This window comes from Cydia amplana, chromosome 11 (assembly GCF_948474715.1).
Source record: "Cydia amplana chromosome 11, ilCydAmpl1.1, whole genome shotgun sequence".
Lineage (NCBI taxonomy): Eukaryota > Metazoa > Arthropoda > Insecta > Lepidoptera > Tortricidae > Cydia > Cydia amplana.
The window spans coordinates 6,650,322-6,671,052 of NC_086079.1; the positions used below are offsets into that span (position 1 = coordinate 6,650,322).

Sequence of the window (20,731 nt, forward strand, 5' to 3'; positions counted from 1 at the left end):
GTTAAACAAATGCAAGCGTATAGGAGCGGCCTTAGTGCACGCTGCTTAAATCACTTGTGAGCACGACGCCACGCTGCACGCCCCGCCGAACGCTCCGCTCCGAGCGTCCACTCAGGCCTTACACTAACAGCCGTGGAAAAATGCTAAATCGCTGGCAAACAAGTGCCATTCAATATTTACGGAATCCGTATAAAAATAATAATTAGTATGTTTTGCGACAACGGGTAAATTAAGTGTCCAAATGCTTTATTATATGTATTTAGGTAAGTCTAGACTTTGACAGGTTTGAAAACAAGATTTACATAGTCTGTTACATGCCTTTGAAATCATTCAAAATTCGAGACAGCTGAACGAATTTAGTTTAAAGTTGTAGCTATGGTAAATGGTACAAACTGTGTTATTTATGTAAGTATGTATTATACAAGGTGTCCCAAGAAGTAGTGATATACTGAAGCTGGGAGGTAGAGGACCTAGAGGGCTATCTGAATCACCCCCATGTATGTTCCGCGATTTTTCGTATTTTCGGAGTTCACAACTTCAAGGGTGCTTAAAAAAATAAAACATACTGGGTAATTTTATCTTTCTTGGCATTAATTATTTTTTTAATTCCATTCAAAGATCTAACGATAGTAAATGTTACCATACTGAATTGGCCTATCTATCAGCTTAGCACACAAAAAAAATCAAGCATCTACCGCAATAATTCACGTCACCATAAATAAAAATCTCATCGTACTCAGCGATAGGTGAAAAATTAAAAAAAAATCATAACTCCAAAAATACGAAAAATCGCGGAACATACATGGGGGTGATTCAGATAGCCCTCTAGGTCCTCTACCTCCCAGCTTCAGTATATCACTACTTCTTGGGACACCTTGTATATAAAAATAAAATAGGTATAGCAATGGCAGTCGTCTAATCAAGCGACATCAATCATCATAATACCTAATAGAACAGTATCTTTTTGAATCTCTCGGCGCTTTGATCTGATCTTACATTTATAGGCTTGGCCTGTTTTAGAAACAGTCGGCCGTATGGTCATTTGTATAATAAGGCAGTAAAGTAACAAATACTTTTACTAATAAATATACGTAGAAAATAGTATTGCCTGTATGTATATAGGTAACTGATAAATCAAAAAAAAATTTTTTTCTGGAGTTTCTGGAGCGCTAGCCAAGATGACAACATTGAAAAACGCCGACCGCAAAGAAAATAATGTATAGAGATGACAGTTGCAACGAAAAGCCTCGTGATCATTTCCATACATTATTTAACTTTCGATCGGCGTTTTCTACCAAAGATTGTCAAAGTGGCTACAAACAATGCCAACCTCTTGAATAAAAAAAAATAGAAGACCTACCTACCTACGATTAAAAATATATATTTGAAGACTATTTATGAAAGTCTAAAGAAAATAGGGCATAATCTACCTATTAATGAAACACCCTACAAATAAATTTTCAAGATAGCGTCCTACTAGAGGTTTATCAGACTTGGACACGCAATACTTGGCCTCTGGGGAGTTCAAATCGCTGTTAAGCACGGACAAGTCTACGACATAAGGGAACCAGGATAATTGCGGTCTCTGGTTACGATTACGCATTTGATATTTGGCCAGAACTCTACTCTTACGAGCCTTCATCTTAATAACAGAACAACTCAGTTTTCGAGACTCATTAAATCCCACGCTACCCACGAGCAACGTAGATCTGCTGTAGGTACCTACCTAACAGGTATTAGAAATGTCTGATTTCTCCGAAACCTTTATTTTTCGCTGAACACACATGGGGGCAAAAAGAGCTACTCTTAAGCCCTTCGCTTAAACTTTAAACCGTACTAAAAGCGACTACGACATCGTGAATAAAATTGCATCTTCTAAAGAGGACTCACTATTTTCTGCAGAAGACTCAAGCATCTAAGAAGTTTAAAAGAACAAGTTGTCGGAACTTGAGGTCACGTTACAGTGGCGCCAGAATACTTCGACTCGCACGTAAACGCGCAACATAACGAATACGAGTAATAGACTAATAGTAATGCACAATTGCTTCTGTTTAGTATTCCCCTCGTCGTTTATTAAGAGATTAGTCATCAGAGGGGAAGGATAATAGGATCCGAGAGGGGTGTGTCCAGAAACTCGTATTCAATGTGGTTGTGGACTATATTGTGACGTCATTTATTTACATGGTGTAGGTAACGTCTGATCTCTCAAATTAAGCATAGCTAATAATGGTACTCGAAAAGTGAGAAAATAAGCGACACAATAAAGCTTTAATTATTTGGGTGGATCAACTATTTCTTGTTGTTGTTCTGTCCGGTCAGCCCACAGACAAGACATGCTCTAGACTGAGCATAGTAACGCTACCCCCTCTGCCACTTAAACGGTAGTTTTACTCCATCTTCGAGTCAATCCCGTGCCGTGATTGGTCCGTGTCTTTGAACGGACCAATCACGGCACGGGATTCGCTCACCTCGTCCCCCCGCACCCCCGTATTTTTGGCAGCATCGGTTTCATGAAATAATTGCTCTAAACTCAGCCTAGAGGATTCCTAGTCTATGGGTCAGCCAAAAGACAATAGTAGCATATAGTTTGTTAGAAGATATTGTACACCACCTTCTGACACTTGGTAGACGACCGTCAATGGAAAGGGTTTATAAGTATCACAAAAAAGCGTAATTGGTGAATTTAAAATCAGGTTTTAAAGAGTGACCCAGGAGAACGTTACCATATATGGCAACGAGTGACAAGAAAAAGTTGATTCACCCATTTCTTTACAGTCTTATCATGACCGACGGATGACAGATTATTTTTAGAGCTACAGGTATACAAGGTGTATCAGATATCTAGAGTTTTGCCTTGAATCGCCTTAGCTAGCTTCGATTAGCCTTCCCACATTAGTAATTATAGCACCTGGTGACAGCCATATGCCATATGGGATACATGTTGACATGAATGACTCATACGATTCGCTGGAGAAACTTGTAAGACATTAAGTACCTACTTCTTTAGGAAATTCTTTACTCTGTTATTGATACAGAAACTGCAACTAGATCGCAAGCATAAAAAGACAAACAAATTATACTAAAAGAGCCTTCAATGCCCTGCGCGTCTAGTACAACAATGGGTTCAGGATGCTGTTGGGACTGCCTCGTTTTTGCAGCGCGTCAGGTATGTTCGCGGAGGCGCGCACTGACTGTTTCGGTGCGATCATACGCAATAGAACGGCCTCCCTGATGCGTCGCGTGCGTGACAGTTCCAACAGCCTCGTGCGCCTAGTGCTAGAATCGCCTGCTTGCGCCTTCTGGAAACACTGGGACGATGCGATACATATGGGGTCCAGAGGCGTAGTTTATAATTTATTATAGGTAATTTAGTATAAGTCTCACTAACATAAGATTAAGGGAATGTACACTAACACTATGGACATGGTCCGAAATAAAATATATTGAATTGAATTGAATTGAATAAAAAACGTCAAGGAACTCTTTAAGTTTTTCTCAATTGTTCAACTGCTGAATCTGAAGCCTGAAACTTTAATTTTTAACCCTTTAACGGGCTAGATTGAAAAAAATCTACAATTGAAAACTCATTGCTATTTCATATTCCTAAAAATTCTACACAAGAAAAACTACAAAAAGATAATGTTATAAAGTGGTAATTTCTGTCTTATAATACAGCCTGCAGATTGCGGCGGATTATTTTCATTAAGTGTGTGCATATCTCTAACCGAGCTTTGTTATTTTAAGAATGGTTGAATTGAAAGACACGTTATGACTTTATGACACATTTTATTACAACTAATGATCATCTTATCAGAGATGTGACTTATTTGAAATACTTGTATTTAAAATGCAAATACTAAATGCAAAATACCTATTTTGTATTTTGTATTTAAATACCTTTTGAAGAAAACTATTTTGTATTTTATTTGAAATAGTTTTTGGGACCTATTTTCTATTTTCAAAATACTTTATAGTAGGTAATGTAGGTAGGAGTTACAATCTCTTCTGATGTTACAATCCTGGCAACTCTCTCATACTGTTGAATCTGTTTAGTAACGTCGCACATGACCACAAGCGTAGCGAGTGGTTAAAAAAGTGGAATCTTGAGTGTTGCGAGGGTTTCAAGGTACGAGAGGAGAACAAACTTTTCTGCCCTGATGAAACTTTTCTGCACAAACGAGACGTTTTCATCACACTATACTACACCAGGCATTATACTAGCTGTAAAACATTACAAATCTAAATTAATGCTTTTAAAAATTGTCCGTTATAAACCATCATCCATCCATCCTTCCGGTTAATATGAGCAAACAACTAGAAATTTGCACTTTAGATAGAGGACTGTTTTCAAAGAATGAAGAGAGTCTTTTCAATTCGGATATTCTGAGTAATACTTTTTAATTCAGACTAGGTATTCACTATTCAGAGTACCTTTTATCGCAAAGTATTTGTATTTTTAAAAAGTATTTTGAAAATACCTATTTTGTATTTTGTATTTGAAATACAAATTCAAAAACTATTTTGTATTTTGCATTTGAAATAGTATATCAAGGAAGTATTTGTATTTTGTATTTAAATACTTTTTATAAAGTATTTTTCACATCTCTGCATCTTATGCAACGGTGGCAGTTTCAAATTGATCATGTTTAAATCACAATCAATTCACGTTGAGAAAGACATGCAAAGATGTCCTTTGACGCAATCATATGTCAACTTTATTTCATAGCTATAAGGTCTGTAATTTAAATTAGCTGTGTTTTTGTCGGTATGTAGTAAATCTGTTCGGGTTCATGCGCGGTGGGCACGGTGATGACTTGATGATGATAAGCGGCCCACATAAGAGTCCGCATTCAACCGAAGTAAAGACATCAGCCAAGGTCAAGGCAATCATATGTGCTTGCCTACACTGGTCTCCGCCTGCGAATTTATTTGTGTAAAAGCCGTCAAAAACCTCGTTTTCATCCCCTTAGAGTCTGAATTTCTATACTAAGAAGACTATACTAAGAAATCCTTTCTTAGTATAGCTCTACAAAATTTCTCTAAGATTCCTCTTTTTTATTTATCTGATATAGACTGATATGAATCTGGTAAAAAACCAAATGCTTATCTTTATTTTATGTATCAATCACTATTATTATCAGCGTTTTCTGTAAAAACAAAATGATTCTCGTCGTGAAGACATCAAAACAATAAAAGTTTAGTATTAGGCGATAGATTTCGTGGATTATTTTAATCGACATTGATATAATGTGGTGGACAAATAGAGTTCTCTGTTCTGTATAATATAAGTTAAATTTCACCGTATGTAAAACGTATTTTATTTTCGTAACACAACAGAAAATTACATACATTTTTTATTGGGACAAATTGTTATTTTGTATTTAACCCGCCCAAAACGAGGCAGATGTCTAAATCTAAGAAAAACGAGGCCCATTACGAGGAGAACTGCCTGAACTATAGAGCGTTGCGTTTTACTCTTTATCTAGGCCATCTAAGTCTTTTTACGGCGCTTCGGTTTCCCGCGGTGTCATCTCATAATTACAGTATTCGTTAAGGTTATAATTAAATCTATCTGGTCTAGATCTCCAGATATAGCGTTCCCAACGCGTGGATCTTCGCGCCCTAAAAACGGTAAGAAATATTATTTTTAACGAGCATTTTAGAGCCATCGCACACGACGAAAACGGAGATTTTGCAGAAGCCGATGGCCTCTATTTCCTACGGTTGGAAATAAAAAGAAATATACGCTCGTGTACGGAATTTCCCGCAGGCCGCACCTAAATTGCTGACATTGAAGAGTTTAGAAAAATAGTAGTAAGAAATCAAATAATAACGATAAGTTATTGCTTCTAGAATAACTCTCTTCTCGTATCCTATTAAACCGACTAACTGGCATGCGACAACGTGACGCGACCACACGACTAGCAACCACGACACATTTAGTTATGACAATTGCAAATATGAAACAAGTGTCAATGACTGTAATTTATTATAACCTGTCTCTCTCCCCGTCTTAGGACAATGCCTTATACCGTATTCCTAATGTTTGTTCGCGATTGATGCCATTGCCCTAACTTCCGTCATTTTTCACCATTGTGCCAATATTATTTTTCGTACGATATTAGAAAATTAGAACGCCAAACATCGTAAAATTTTGGCGTTAATGTCTCAGTTAGACATACCTACAAACAAGAGAAGAAAATAAAAACATAGAACAATCTTGAATAAGTAGTTTCACGATACATCAAAATACCTAATTAAGCAGGTATTTTAACTCATGGGAAAGAAGAACAGATATCTAGATTAGCTATTCTTGCACACAATGCGAAAATGGTGGCATAAACTGCCTTGCGAAAAACATTGAATGATGTTACGCGGAAACTAAAAGTGCGTAAGGTAAAATGTCGATACCATGTTTATGTAAGTCATTATGACCCCTTTTCCAATGTTGTAAGGACTGTAATAGTTAAACACCTAATATGCAATCAACTCACAGATTGTAGTTTACCGTGTATGTTGCATTCAACTGCACACAATGTTAAATTCGCACGCGTTTCGAACTTTCCGTTTCATGCCACTAGGGTCACCAGAAGTCAGGATTTTTCATGTCATGTAAAGAATTTTTGTCATTCTAAATTATAGTATATAGTGCTTATACCTACACGAATGTACTGAAATGTCAGTAGGTAGCTCAGTATTGCTTTTGGTAATCTACTTACAGCTTTATGAGAATTATGAGTATACTTATGCGAATGAAACATGCAGTTAATTAGACACTCGCACACATTTTTTTGAACATCACAAATGTAATTTGAGTAAATATCATGTTTAAGAATGGCTTTACAAATGGGTAGCCCTATACGGGATCATTTTCGCACGTTAGATAACTATGTTGACGTTCTTACACCTATAGAGATGATAAAAGATAACCGTGATTAAGACAGACGTCTAACTCGCTTCGGTTTACGCAACGATAGAACTGTTTATTTAGGTCATCCATCATTGTATGATGTGTAATGTGATGTTTGATTTGATAGTGGCTTAACACTGATCGATTTGGGCAACCTGCTTCTGGATAGCTATACGTAATATGTCACATAGAAAAATCAAGGACAATTTTGACGTTTTCAAGCTTAAATTGCTCTATTTTACAGGTATTTTACAGTTAATAAAGTATTTATTTACCTAAACATTTTTACGAAACTTACAATCTTAATTGATAAAAATTAATTCTTCCCCTTAAAAAAAAATGTAACCCTAATGGTATAATTTTTTCGGCACTTCAAAACGGCTTTTCAAAAGCAGTGTATCATCATTTCTCTAAAATCATGTCGTTCGGAGAACGTCACACGGGACAAATATTAGGTACCTAGTCATTTAATATTTAATTGAAGTATTCATGAAGTACTTACGCGGCATAGAGTCATTAAACAAAACATCATCATTGCCGCATCGACGCAAAGGAAGCAGTCATGCAACAAGTGATAATAAAGTTATTCATTAATAGAGGAGATGCCAGCTCCCGGCGATCCTTGGCACACTTGGCCCACGCGATGCCACCAACACGCGAGATACCATTGTTCGACGGGCGGACTATCAAATTAGTAACATGCATTATTTATTCATTGACGGAATGAGGGAAGGGTGTTTGTTAATCAAGTTATTAGTAACCCTGAATAAGCAGTAGTAAGCTGGAAACTTCTCTTCTATTCTTGCTTTTTCTATCTTTATTTCTGTAACTTTCCTTTTCGTCTTCGGTGGTGACGTGGCCTTTACGGCCGCGACACCAATTTTCTCATAAAAAAGCAGTCGCTATGGTCACTGTGTCGACCAAACTGTAATCACGTAAAAAAAATTACCTAGTTAGCTGGCGTTAATACAGTCTCACTTTTATCGAGGTAAAAGTTAGTTACGACATCCTAAGGAAAGGAATACGGGAATTTTTATTAGGATCTCGCAATTTATAGATCTTTCTGTTACCTCTTCATGCTTAAACTGCTGAACCAGTTTAGATCAAATTTGGTATGGAGATATAAAGATAATTTGAGGTCCGGGGAAGGACATAGGATAGTTTATATCTACTATTGCTTGAGTGCTTTTAGTACGTTCTCTGTTAAGACTACCTATCCATGTCCATTTGTACGGTACACGGAACATATACGTCCTATACTTACTACAAGAGATGGTTATATAACCGTAGCACTTAACAGTGGTTTCTAATTAACTTTCTCTATTGTCCCTAGAATCACCGATTCTGTATTTATTTTATTTATTTATTTAATTAATAAAGTACAGTGATATTCTTAACTATAATCATAGCCCCGCAAAACTCAACAATGAGTTTGACTGTGGGGTCATCAGTCTCTGGTTAATATGTAACTTAATGTAACTTAAAGTAGGTAGGTATAGAAGTGCATTCCCTTCCTGCTGTCAATGCGATTGGCACTCGGTTTCTCCGGTGTATTGTGCATTATCTATGCAGGACTGTTATCTTGGCTCACAGAGTAGTCAAATCAGAACAACCGGTTTAGTTGTAGCCATAGTTAATAGCAGACTTTTATCGCTCACTGCTGAGCATATAATGCCTCTCTTCGAGTACGCCACTAGCCCCGGTCCTGATAATCTCATCCAGAAGTGACTCTCAACCTTCTGAATGTCGTCCACCCACCGAGCTAATGGACGCTCTTTCACCCGAAAGCGGCCACCATTCCGTTAACATATTGGTCCACCTGCCATCGCTCTGCCTGGCAACATGTTCTGCCCAACTTCAGATTTCACTCCTTGTCATAGCGTTTTTACGGTTGAATCCCTCAGGGGTGCTGGGTACCTATGTACTCCTTTGGTAACTTAAACCTAAAAATTGGTGATTTACGAATGTGGTTGCCTCTGACTCCCCCAATCTATAGAGACAACTAGGTTTTGGAACATTTAAATTTTAACGTGATATTTTCCTTCATTGATGATCATACGAGTGTGTAGTTTTAAATTTCAAATGACATTTCGAACCCACCATGGTTTGGAAGTCACGTCTTACTCCAGACCTCAAATTCATTATTACAATGCCACAGTCAGTATACGTATGAAAGATACTAAAGGCACTAGATTTTGAATAATCCTACCTAGATAACAAAATTATGGCATAACCCAATCGGAATAACAGCCGTGTTACAAATTAAACTGTGCATTTGCAAGAGGTGCATTCTTCCATTTGCCGTATTAGATGGTTGTTGCATTAGCTGCACGTGCAAATTTGTGTGATAACAATAGCTGGGTGTGTCCGCCTACGCTGGTGTCCCTGTCCACTTCGTTTAGTGTTCAACTAGCTGGTTGGCGTGAATGAATGTAAATTGAGACGGAAGTCGGGGCTAATCGGGAGTGACCGTGTTGGATAATGTATTGTACACAAAATTATTGATAACTTTGATATCTATATTTGTAGTTCCAACGATTGCCTATTTAAAGTAAGTACCTGTATCTAAAGTACAGTTAATATGGACGTTTGTTTACCGATCAATAAAACCGTTTTTACTAGTACTTCGTCGATTCAAGATGGTACAGCTATCAAAGTATTGAAGTACCTCTAGGTATGTTTTGCGTGCAAGATACTTATACATGTACTTATTAAATACTCATAGTGGAACTTAGTGGTTCTATTCTAAGATATTCTATAAGTACATCACAATCACAATAGAATAGATAGGCGAACAAAATTACCCGTTGGATTGACGTTCTCATACTAATATTAGTCAACGAAGTACTTAGTTGTTTGTTCTCGTAAACTACCACTATACTACGTGTTAATAACTAGAAAAGACATAATGGCCGATATACAGATTCACTCAATCATATTCATAACACAGTCACGTCCCACTATAATTGCCTAAATTGCCTAATTGAATACAGATGCACTTTAAACGGTCAATTCAAAAACGCCGCATATCTCATAGTCAAACAAGAAACATGAATCTGATTAAAAATGTACAACTCTCTTGTAGGAGTTATTGAACTTATGTCATTTTCAAACTGACTTATCCAGTTATGATATGGCCTGCATACTGCATAGTCATTTATACTTAGGTACAGAGCAAATAGCTTCAAGTCAACCAGTTGAACTCCTGTCTCGAGACGACTACCATCTGTATGTATCCAGAGATCATACATAATACTGGTTTACTCCAAGCTAGTGTCTGGTAAGGGATTAGAATAGGTCTAGGGCCAGTACCGGACGCGCTGCAAGGCGTTTCCGCTGAGGACGAGCATTAAATGACGCGGCACGATTCTATTGTTCGTACCCTTCCCAGGGTCATTGGACAGGAGTAACGATGTTATATGTTACAGTTATTCCAGAGAATAGGCTAATCCCATTAAGGCAAAATTGGTCTGTTCACAGAATATTCTGTCAGAAAAACGGATTGCTCCAGGTAGCTTTTTGAGGATGCAACGGGATACCGCTAAAGAGAGGAGGAGGACGGTTATACAGGCTATAGGTTAGATACAATGTACCTACGATATCGTAGACTGCACACTTGTGCAGTCAGCATCTAGATAGAAACAGCCCAAGTGGCCAAACATATCGTAATACACTTTTATTACCATAAAAATAAGGACGTGTCCTGATATATTTGGCCACTTTGGCAAACATATATTATAGTGACAGTGACTGTACCTTCTTATTACGGGGAAAATTTTGTTGTTATTAGTACCTACCCTAGTGCATAATCCAAAAGTCTTAACTAAAACAAAGTTTTGATTGTGGGAAATTTGTGCGAACGAACGAATTCATACGAACCAGAGGGGCTACCCGCGCATAACGAAATTCGAAAGTTGCGGGGATCTTTCTCTTTTACTCAAATGAAGGCGTAATTAGAGTGACAGAGAAAAATGCCCGCAATTTGCGAACTTCGATTTTCGCGGTAATAGTCCAGGGTATCAATTTCAATAAAACATAGTCTTCCTATTTGACTGCGAATTCAATTGTTCGCAAAGCTCGACGATTACGAAGGTGACGATGCAGCTATGCATTGACTAAATTGTGATAAACTTTATGTTCCGATGTTTATAAATAACTGTTTTTATGTGCACTTGGTTGGATGCCAACGCGACCTTGCTACTGATGATAAGAAACACATGAACATTATCAGGTTACATTTTTATTAGCTTCTCGCAAGGTTTCGTTTCAGCTTGAATTTGAGGTACTTAAACAGATACCTACGAGAAGCATTTAAAATACTCAAAGTACTGTGGAGTAAATATAACAATATAACAAATGTTTTCTAAATGTCCGAGATGACATCAATCTATTCTAATAGTAGCTTGTAAACAAAATATCACCAATTTCGTTCCGATAGGTATGTGCCGTTTTGCCACTATAAAATATCACCATCGTAATAATTTGAAAATATAGGTAATTATACATTTAGATATACACTTGTTTGAATGCTAAGTACTTACTTCTTGGCTTCTAGAAGAGCGCTTAGACTTACAGCATAAATAATCCAAACCGCACATACAACATTTCGACATCAGATATTGGCTTAAGATCTATTTCGATACACTAAGCAAGTATGATCAATTTCAGCCCGATTGTTTTGCTTCAGCGTATACTCGTACACTCATACTTATTTCGGAACGCATGAGCAATATTTCGCGTAGTACTGAACTGATCTTGTATGAATAAGATAAAAGTAATATTGGCCACTTGCCGGGTGAAGTCATGGTGACTTTAAAGTATTTATAGAATAATGCTTCGCGGAAAACGAATATATCTAAGAATAATGATGAAGAAGAAGAAGCTAGCGATTGGACACGCGCAGGGCCCACATGAGTATTTCTCAAAAACTTATAATACTCGCTGAATATACATGGGTCAAATTGGTATCTCTTAAGGTCCTCTCTATCATGGGTTGCTTCGTAGATTGCGTGGGAAACGAAGATAGGTAAGTAAGTAAGTAAGTCATTCGATAAACGATTGATTATTACCTAGTTAAGTATTTAGTAATTAAGCCAAGCCCGTGATTGAGCGACATAAGCAAATGTTGCGTATCTTGTGTTACGAAAACTGGAGGTTTCTGTGTAAAACCATAGAGAAATATAGTAAGACAAGAGTGCTCACTCCATACATCAGTTAGACTATTAATTTCAGTGTCTACATCTAGCATCGAGTAGCGGAACTATCAGTACTGCTACTTGACAATAGAATGTAGCACCGACCGGAAAGTCTTATCTCAACAGCATAAAACTTTCCGGTCGGTGCTACATCTATTGTCAAGTAGGAGTACTGATAGTTCCGCTACTCGATGCTAGATGCTAATAGTCTTTTTGGTACTAAAATTGATGTATGGAGTGAGCAATCTATGTATTTTTTCTCTATGGTAAAACAAATGTTACCTACATTTTGGCTACCTTTTTCATCTTCACTAGATCTCGCCATAGTGGGCATGGCTAAAAGAAGGTAAGTACCTATTGGCCATTAATTAATCTCTACTAACATAACTACTAGGTACCAACTGATGAAATATTGTTCACTGTTCAGATCTAGGCCGTGCAGCCTTTATTACTTACTGCTGAAGGTAGAAAATAAGTTAATAAGTCATGAAATACTTCTATAGGAAGTGGTTGATGATGACTGACTAATAATAATAAAGACAAACAATGAGTACTGGGTGTGAAAAACGAACGTAAGAAGTTATTCTTAAAAGTTTGTTTCATTTTCTTGGAATTATGTTTATCGCTTTTACGTTAAGTAATGACTAAGGAATGTCATATCATTCGTCTCTTAAATGAATCATTATGGATGTAGGTACATATTATTGCAGAAAATCATTATGATCATCAATTAGATGAAAGAGGTCATTCACAAAACCTTCCGACGCTACGTTGTAGTTGTAGACGGATAGATGGGCCACTCTATCACTGTTATTGGTTAGAGCTCAAATCTAATTGAAAAGAACTCGAAAATTAAATTGTGCAACTCTTCAAGTTTCCGAAAACTTTTTTACAGCTGGCTGCATATTTTTCGTAAAGTTTTGTAGATGGCCTAGAACTTGGTTTAGGGTGAGTTGCACGAAACTGTCTTTCAGTTTCTCACCGTTAGAACGTTCGCTTAATTTTTATTGTATGGGAAGTTTCACAGTGAGTGACGTTAATAAGTCCGTCGATTGAGGTGGTGTGGCCTTAATATTGTGATAAATTCAGCAGTCTTTTAAATAAAGGTACTTACCAGGATACTTATGAAAGAGATTATACAAATCCGTTGGGTGTCTACAGAACTTAAGCACTGGCTGTTAACCGAATAATTAGTGACCTTACAATTAGTGACTGACCTTATAATTAAGTCCTTGAACGTCTTCTTCCAGCGATACATCCGAGTACATATCATCCGCCGGCTCTCCTCCTGAGCCGCAGCCCGAAGAGTTGAACGATGACGAACGATATAATTGGCTAGAACAATACAAATTATAATTATGATAATAACAAGACCGAAGTGATGTGCTCCGTGTACAAAAATCAGTTTGCCTGCGCCATCTAGTGACAATATATGCAACTACTAAGCGATGCAATAGACATTAAAGTTACAAGGTTCAGCGTGTTACGGGCGCTCATAGTAGAGTAGGCATCAAGCGATAGATGGCGCTGTCAGCATAGTTCTTTGAAATAGTTTATCCTCCACAAGCTTCACCGTAGAGAGTAAAGATTAGATAAAAAACGTATTAGGTATGCTAATTGCGTGAATATTTACCTAGCTAAGACATTGGATCCGAGTTGCCGCTTCCCAGAGCTGAAACAAACAAAAACGGAATAACTTTCCATAAACTAATACAGTTCTTTGTATCATGCAATACGAATTAATGTGCAAATCTGCAAATTACGATATCAGTGATGTCAGTTTCATATGGCATGTTGTCATGTTGATCAAGCTTTTAAAGTGGGTTGGCCTAAAACGTTTCAGTCTAGAGCACGATAGTTTATTTCATGTTAATTTACGATAGTGTTTTTTTATAGGTACATAATTCTGACACAATCCTCTTTCCTTACTAAAGGAAAGAATATTTTAGATACGTAGTTATAAAATCTCTCTTAATACAAAACCTCTCTTAATAATAAAGTTTCATATACTTACCTACACAACACAACTTCACCTTAGCGACGTTCCTATAGGAACTTATCGAAACATTTTCATTCTCTCTCTCTGTATAAAACAAACAGGCCTTATAGTTTATTTGTCTTTGACTGTACTGAATTTTTATTAAGCAAGTACCTACATTTTACCGTTTTAGCATGTTCATAAACAATATGATCACCGCATGGTAATCAGAACGATACCTTGTTAATTCTAAAAATTAGGCGAATATAGCTCTTATCAGATCGAAATAAGGTACTATTTGTATTAATGATCTGGATTAGTGTGAGGAAAGTACATAGCCTAATAAATGGAACACTCGAATAGTCGTATAACTCTGCAATTATGTACATTACTAATGCGTGACCGAGCAGTACTTACCGTTCTAAAATTAAAATAGCGTACGTCGACATCACTAAATTCGAATACGGTTATGACAATTCGACTTTGAGTAGTTTGGGATCTCATTGAGTGCCGAGACCCCCTCTGCGGGTCGGGTTCTATGTTCGTACTTTCGTAGTCGCTTTCCTCTACAAAATGGGAAAACGCTGGGATCGGCTACGAGCGTAGCGCTACGAAAATAATCCTAGATCTTATTATGTATTTTAAAGATAAAGTCTAATTTATTTGAATGCGATGGACGCCGTGAAAATGCATTAACTATTTCCAAAGTAGCAAACATTTTTAGTAAGTACTTCATGATTACCTACTTGATTAGGTACTTCCGAAAACATGATTTATTCTTTTTATTGCTTCGCATATATTCAGTTTTTTTTTTAATTAAGCATTTTTATGGAGAAAGACGGAAATACATAATTATATTATTTCGTTGTTTGCGAGTAATAATGTAGCCAATGTAGGGCACACACCTACCTCAGTACAGGGTTGGGCAAAATACTGGCTTCCACGTATTTGAAATACAAATTACAAAATACATTTTTAAAAGTATTTGAAATACAAAATACAAACTACTTTGGTGACGGGTATTTGAAATACAAAATACAAATTACAGTGTTTAAAATAATGTATTTCAATTACAAAATATACCTTTATTTATTTTTTTGTTTAGCATTTAGTTTTAACGTTAACGAATATCCTTTCATATAAACTTATAGGGTCATTGCGCTAGTTTTCGTCCAGCTCTAGTTTACGTCCACTTGACGAAATTTGAATATATACCTACATTCCTGCACAAATTTGGACTGATTTCAATCCTTATGTCTAAGGCGTCTAAGCAATATATCTGTCTACATATAACAATGATATTTCGAAAAAAGGAAGCGGTGGTGGCCTAGCGGTAAGAGCGTGCGACTTGCAATCCGGAGGTCGCGAGTTCGAACCCCGGCTCGAACCAATGAGTTTTTCGGAACTATGTACGAAATATCATTTGATATTTACCAGTCGCTTTTCGGTGAAGGAAAACATCGTGAGGAAACCGGACTAATTCCAATTACGGCCCTAGTTTACCCTCTGGGTTGGAAGGTCAGATGGCAGTCGCTATCGTAAAAGCTAGTGCCAACGCCAATTACTGGGATTAGTTTCCAAGCGGACCCCAGGCTCCCATGAGCCGTGGCAAAATGCCGGGACAACGCGAGGAAGATGAAGATATCGCAAAAAGTAGTAAATTAAAAATGAAATATATATTTGATAATCCGTCAAGTCGTCGAAAACTAGTGCATGGACGGAAACTACTGCAATGACCCTATCCCCTAGATTTAACCCTTTGACCGCCGTTGGCATGTATACAAGACAACGATAGAACGATACACTGGCGCCGCTGTCTTGTATACAAGACAAAAATTCAACCACTCGGTAAATGTGGAAAAAATATCAATTATAATTTTTTTTACACTCATGTTCATGTTTCAGGTCCTTGTTTAAAAAAAACATTGCATTTATTGCAGCTATAGAAATTATTCTTTTATAATAAGGCTCTCAAAAAAATTGCTCCAGATTTCAACGTTTTTCTTGTTCCTCGTCGCCGTTGTCTTGTATACAAGACAGCTAGGGATGGGAATGTTAACTCGATATGAAAATATTCAAAATAAATATCAAATCGCAAATCTGGTTTTATTTAAGCATTTGAACACTTGTTAAATGCCAATTGGTGGTAACTAGTAACTAGAATACGTAAAACGAGACGAGAGAGACAAGCATTAACTATAGCTGAAGTTCAGGGAGCTTCTTCAGCTGTTGATAGTAGAGTCAGACAAGTAAATCTGTCCTTGTGGTTTATTTGCAGAATAAAAGATTCATTTTAAGATGATAGTGTAGTGGGGAGTGATACCCTGCAGTGACCGCTTCGCACAAGAATGGTACAGGCGGACGCTAGGACTATATAGTCAGTGTCGCCTAACTATGAGAATGTTATATATTTGAAATTGACGAAAAGTTGTCATGGTAGGGAGGATGTAATACGGGAACTGAGAAGCTCATCTAAGGAACATGTCGAATGTGAAACATGCATTCCCGAACATTTCCGATCCCCACCCTTTTCCAATATTATTGTTCTTCACTCATTGACAATTCAATTAACCCACGTGCAATTTTCCCCAATGCAGTTCCGGTACTTACATTTATATTATCGACACACGATGCGCGGCTCTAACGTTACGCTTATAAAGTTTACGTACCGACAAGCGCTTACGCCGTTGACCTAGAGACTATTATTACTTAATCCGCGCGGAAACAGTCCTTGTCGGTCTGCACTGCGGACAGTCCATGCGCGCCGTTGTCTTGTATAAACGACTTCTTGTACAGCCTAGTGCGGTGATATTACGTCATGAATCGATATTGTTTAGTGGTTGTTTTTAATGATAAAGACCTTTATTTTTAACATTGTCGTGTGTAAAAAATATGTTAATTTTTGGCATTTTCGAAATAAATTAAAGTTGGATAAGAACAAAGCCAAATTGAGAAGATTTTTACCATAAATTGTAAATATCGATATCACTATTTGCAATCCCTAAACTTTTTATTAGTTGTTTACTTAAAATTTGCTCTGGCGTGTGAGTGAGCGTCTTTGCAGACTAGGTCCGGCGGCCAAAAGGTTAAACGAAAAGTTCCACGCAGAAGTTGACCTAATATAGATCCAGTATCCAGCCAATGAAAATTGTATCTCGGCTGGATCGGAGGTTCGCGGTCGGCTCACAGCTTGTGCGAGAGATTAGACATTTTAGGATTATAGTCATTATAGAATTTAATAAAATGTATTTATAGAAATGTATTTTGAAGCTTGAAGTATTTGAAATACAAAATACTAAATACATGTGAGTGCAGTATTTGAAATACCAAATACAAAATACTTTTGAGGTAGTATTTGAAATACAAATACAAAATACTAATTTGTATTTCAAATACGTAATTCAAATACATGTAATTGAAATACTGCCCAACCCTGCCTCAGTACCTACATATTATAGCCATCTGAATTTCACGGAAAATGTTAGAGGCCTACATTCCACGGATTTTTCGGAAAAGGGAATGAGATAAAGTTTTCACGCTGGTCTAGTATATTTACAGTCAGCTGCAGAGGGACTGGGACTGTACTTTTGTTTAGAAGACAAAATAAAAATATTTTTCCTCCTAAGTGTGTGAAACACTATCAACTAAACTGAAGACCTTGCCGCAGGGGCCTTTTTTTTAGATTTAGGTTAGTTTTAGTTTAGTTTTATTTTAGAATAGTTTTTAGTTTGTATTTAGTTTAATTGTAATTTTAAGTTGTTTTTATTTATTGTTTTTCTTTTTTTTTGTCATGTTTGTCATGTTTTTGTTCAATAAAAATATACCATTTATGCATTTAGCCTCCTGAGTGCTGTTATTGAAAAGTGTGAGTGTTCTGTTATGAGCCTTTGGAACTATCTGCATACAGGCGACAGACCTCTCATTTTTAATGTTAAATAAATAGGAATTTAATTGATTTAATTTTAATTTTGACATATTTTATTACATGTTAATTAGTTTTAGATAGATAGATAGATAGATAAACCATTTATTATCTTTGTGCCGTGGATATTATAATATATTTATTAGTTATTTTAATGTATGTTTAGCATATAGGCACTAACTCCTAAATGTAAGTACTTGTAATATTAACAATTTTATGGACCTATGCAGTCTGAAGTAAATATATTGAACTGAATTGAATTATCTACTAAACTGAAAGTGACGGAGGGTTTTATCGCCCAAGGTGCTAAAGTCATTAGTAGAAATCTATCGTCTTGGTTATTAGTTTCATAAATTGGCTGGTAACATAAAACCGCAGTCGTGGGCGCTTTCTCAGATCACAAGGCTATTGCGGTTATATTGTTATTTCTAGAAAAAAAAACTTATACTGTAACGTATACGGTGCAAAAGTCCAGTTATGTGGCTCAGGACCGGGACAAGTGGCTCACCTACTCGAAGACTGTGCTTAGAACGGAGTAGCCACTAACAAGTGTTCCCCTCTGTCGAAACTCTATGACTTGTATGGACAGACGTTTATTGACATGGCTATTTTACGTTACGTACATTTCACGGGCCCCTCCCCGCAAAAATCGGCAGACTGTTTTGTACAGAAATTACAGACATTTGGTTATATCCTCCAAGGTGTTTAGCAGTGGGCGATAGATTTACATATATTTATGGAATAATACAGAACCCTGCTAATATTCTAAACGTGAAAGTAACTCTGACAGTTTGTTACCTCTTCACGCTTAAACCGATTTAATAAATAAAATAAATAAAATAAAATTCATTTATTTCGAGTAACGAGGACTCATAATCACAATAATATACAATTAAATTAAAATTACATTAAACAAAATAAATAACATTAAACATACACTATTCTAAATACTAAGCACAACACAACAAAAATTATTTTAAAACATGCCGGTCGCAACAATGCCGCATGTAGGGGCAGTCGACTCTGTCGGCAATCATGGCCAGGACGGCGTTGGGGCTAGCTCGCACTCTACGGACCAAGGCGCATGCTCGCGGAGAAACACGCCGCGCGCGCCTCCGCGAACATGCCCGACGCGCTGCAGTAGCGAGGCAGCCCCATCACCGCCCTGAACGCATTGTTAAACTGCACACGGAGGGTGTTGTAGGCTTTCCGAGTGTAGTTCGCCCACAGGCTGCACGTGTACAGAGACGTGCAGTACGCTCTAAAAAGCGTTACTTTCACGTCCCAGGAACACCTTGCAAACCTCCGGGCGATCATGTTAGCTCTAACACATAAGGCCCTCCGCTCACGCTCGATGTCAGCACTGTCCTTGAGGTCGGTCGTAACGATATGGCCAAGATATTTAAATTGTTGTACTCTTTCCAGAGGTACGCCATTCAGATATATAGGGGGCACGTCCAGTACTCGTTTAGACCCAACCTCAAAGACCATATACTGGCTTTTAACGGCATTGTACATTAAACCGTGGTCACTAACGTACTCCTCACAGGTTTTAAGTAAGGTGCGAAGGCCACATATTGACGCACTCAGCAGGACCATATCGTCTGCATAACTCAAGTTATTTACGCAAATACCATCCACATGACAGCCGACATGCCGACCGCTGAGCTCGACAATAAGTGCATTCATGTACAGGTTGAAGAGTGAGGGAGACGTTAGACCTCCCTGTCTCACACCACACTCCAGCCTGTACTCCTCCGACATCTCTCCTGCCCATCTGACGCTGTTGACCTGGTGTCCGTACCAGTGCCTGAAAATGTTAACTAGTTCCTGAGGCAAATTAATGCTCTCAAGCTTTCTCCATAATCGCTCGTAGGACACCATGTCAAAAGCTTTGGATAAATCCAAAAAACAAGCGTAGACAGGGGTTTTACGGTCCGTGTAGTATCTGATGACATGCTTAAGCGACAGTATTGCACTTTCAGTAGACAACCGAGGCCTGAAACCAAATTGGTTATCATGGAGAGAAAGGTGTTTATCTAACTGTATATTAAGCATGCCATCAAACACCTTGGCAATGATGGTCGCAAGAGAGATAGGCCTGTAGTTGTTTGCATCTGACATGTCTCCAGTTTTGTTTTTCACTACAGGTACAACTACAGTCCTCATAAGGTCGGGGGGAAGATACGAGTGACTCACACATAACGAAAATAACATTGCCAGAACTCTAGAAATGTGCGGCCCGGCATGTTGGAGGTGTTCAACACTGAGGCCATCATGGCCAGGGGACTTGCCTCTCGTTATTGAATGAATCACTTTGGCTACTTCTTTCGCTGTAAATCTCACCAGTGTCCCCTCCAATTTGGCCTCAGTGCCAAACGAACTCACCTCGGTACGTGCTAGTGCTTGGACATGAAAGTGCCTTCTAAAAACGTCCGCGATGTCCTTTGGCTTACTTATACCATTGACGCTCACCGGGAGGCCAGGCCGAACGTTTACCTTATTTGTACCCTGCCAGAAACCCTTAAAATTACCTCTGTCATGTTGTTTAGCAAGAGCATCCATTTTTATTTGGTCCTGATGATCCTGGCACCATTTTAGTCGGGATTTGAATATTCTCCTACTTTCAACCATTTCATTGTATATGTAACCAGAGTTAGGCTTTCCGCAGAATACCCATTCAGCAAACTTGGACCTAGCCACGCGATGAGCGTCACTCACGTGTT

The 20,731-nt window shown here is 37.7% G+C and overlaps 1 protein-coding gene across 3 annotated transcripts in view; it reads right to left on the minus strand.

Annotated features, from left to right (window-relative positions):
- The window catches only part of LOC134651953 (rab11 family-interacting protein 4), a 120,062-nt gene that overhangs the window by 21,643 nt on the left and 77,688 nt on the right, over nucleotides 1-20,731 (minus strand). For all 3 annotated transcript variants that reach the window (XM_063507088.1, XM_063507086.1, XM_063507085.1), the window contains 2 exons: nucleotides 13,739-13,777; nucleotides 13,323-13,440 (listed from right to left, as the gene is read on the minus strand). In XM_063507088.1, coding sequence (XP_063363158.1) covers nucleotides 13,323-13,440; nucleotides 13,739-13,777 — 157 coding nt within the window. The remainder of the gene's footprint in view (nucleotides 1-13,322; nucleotides 13,441-13,738; nucleotides 13,778-20,731) is intronic.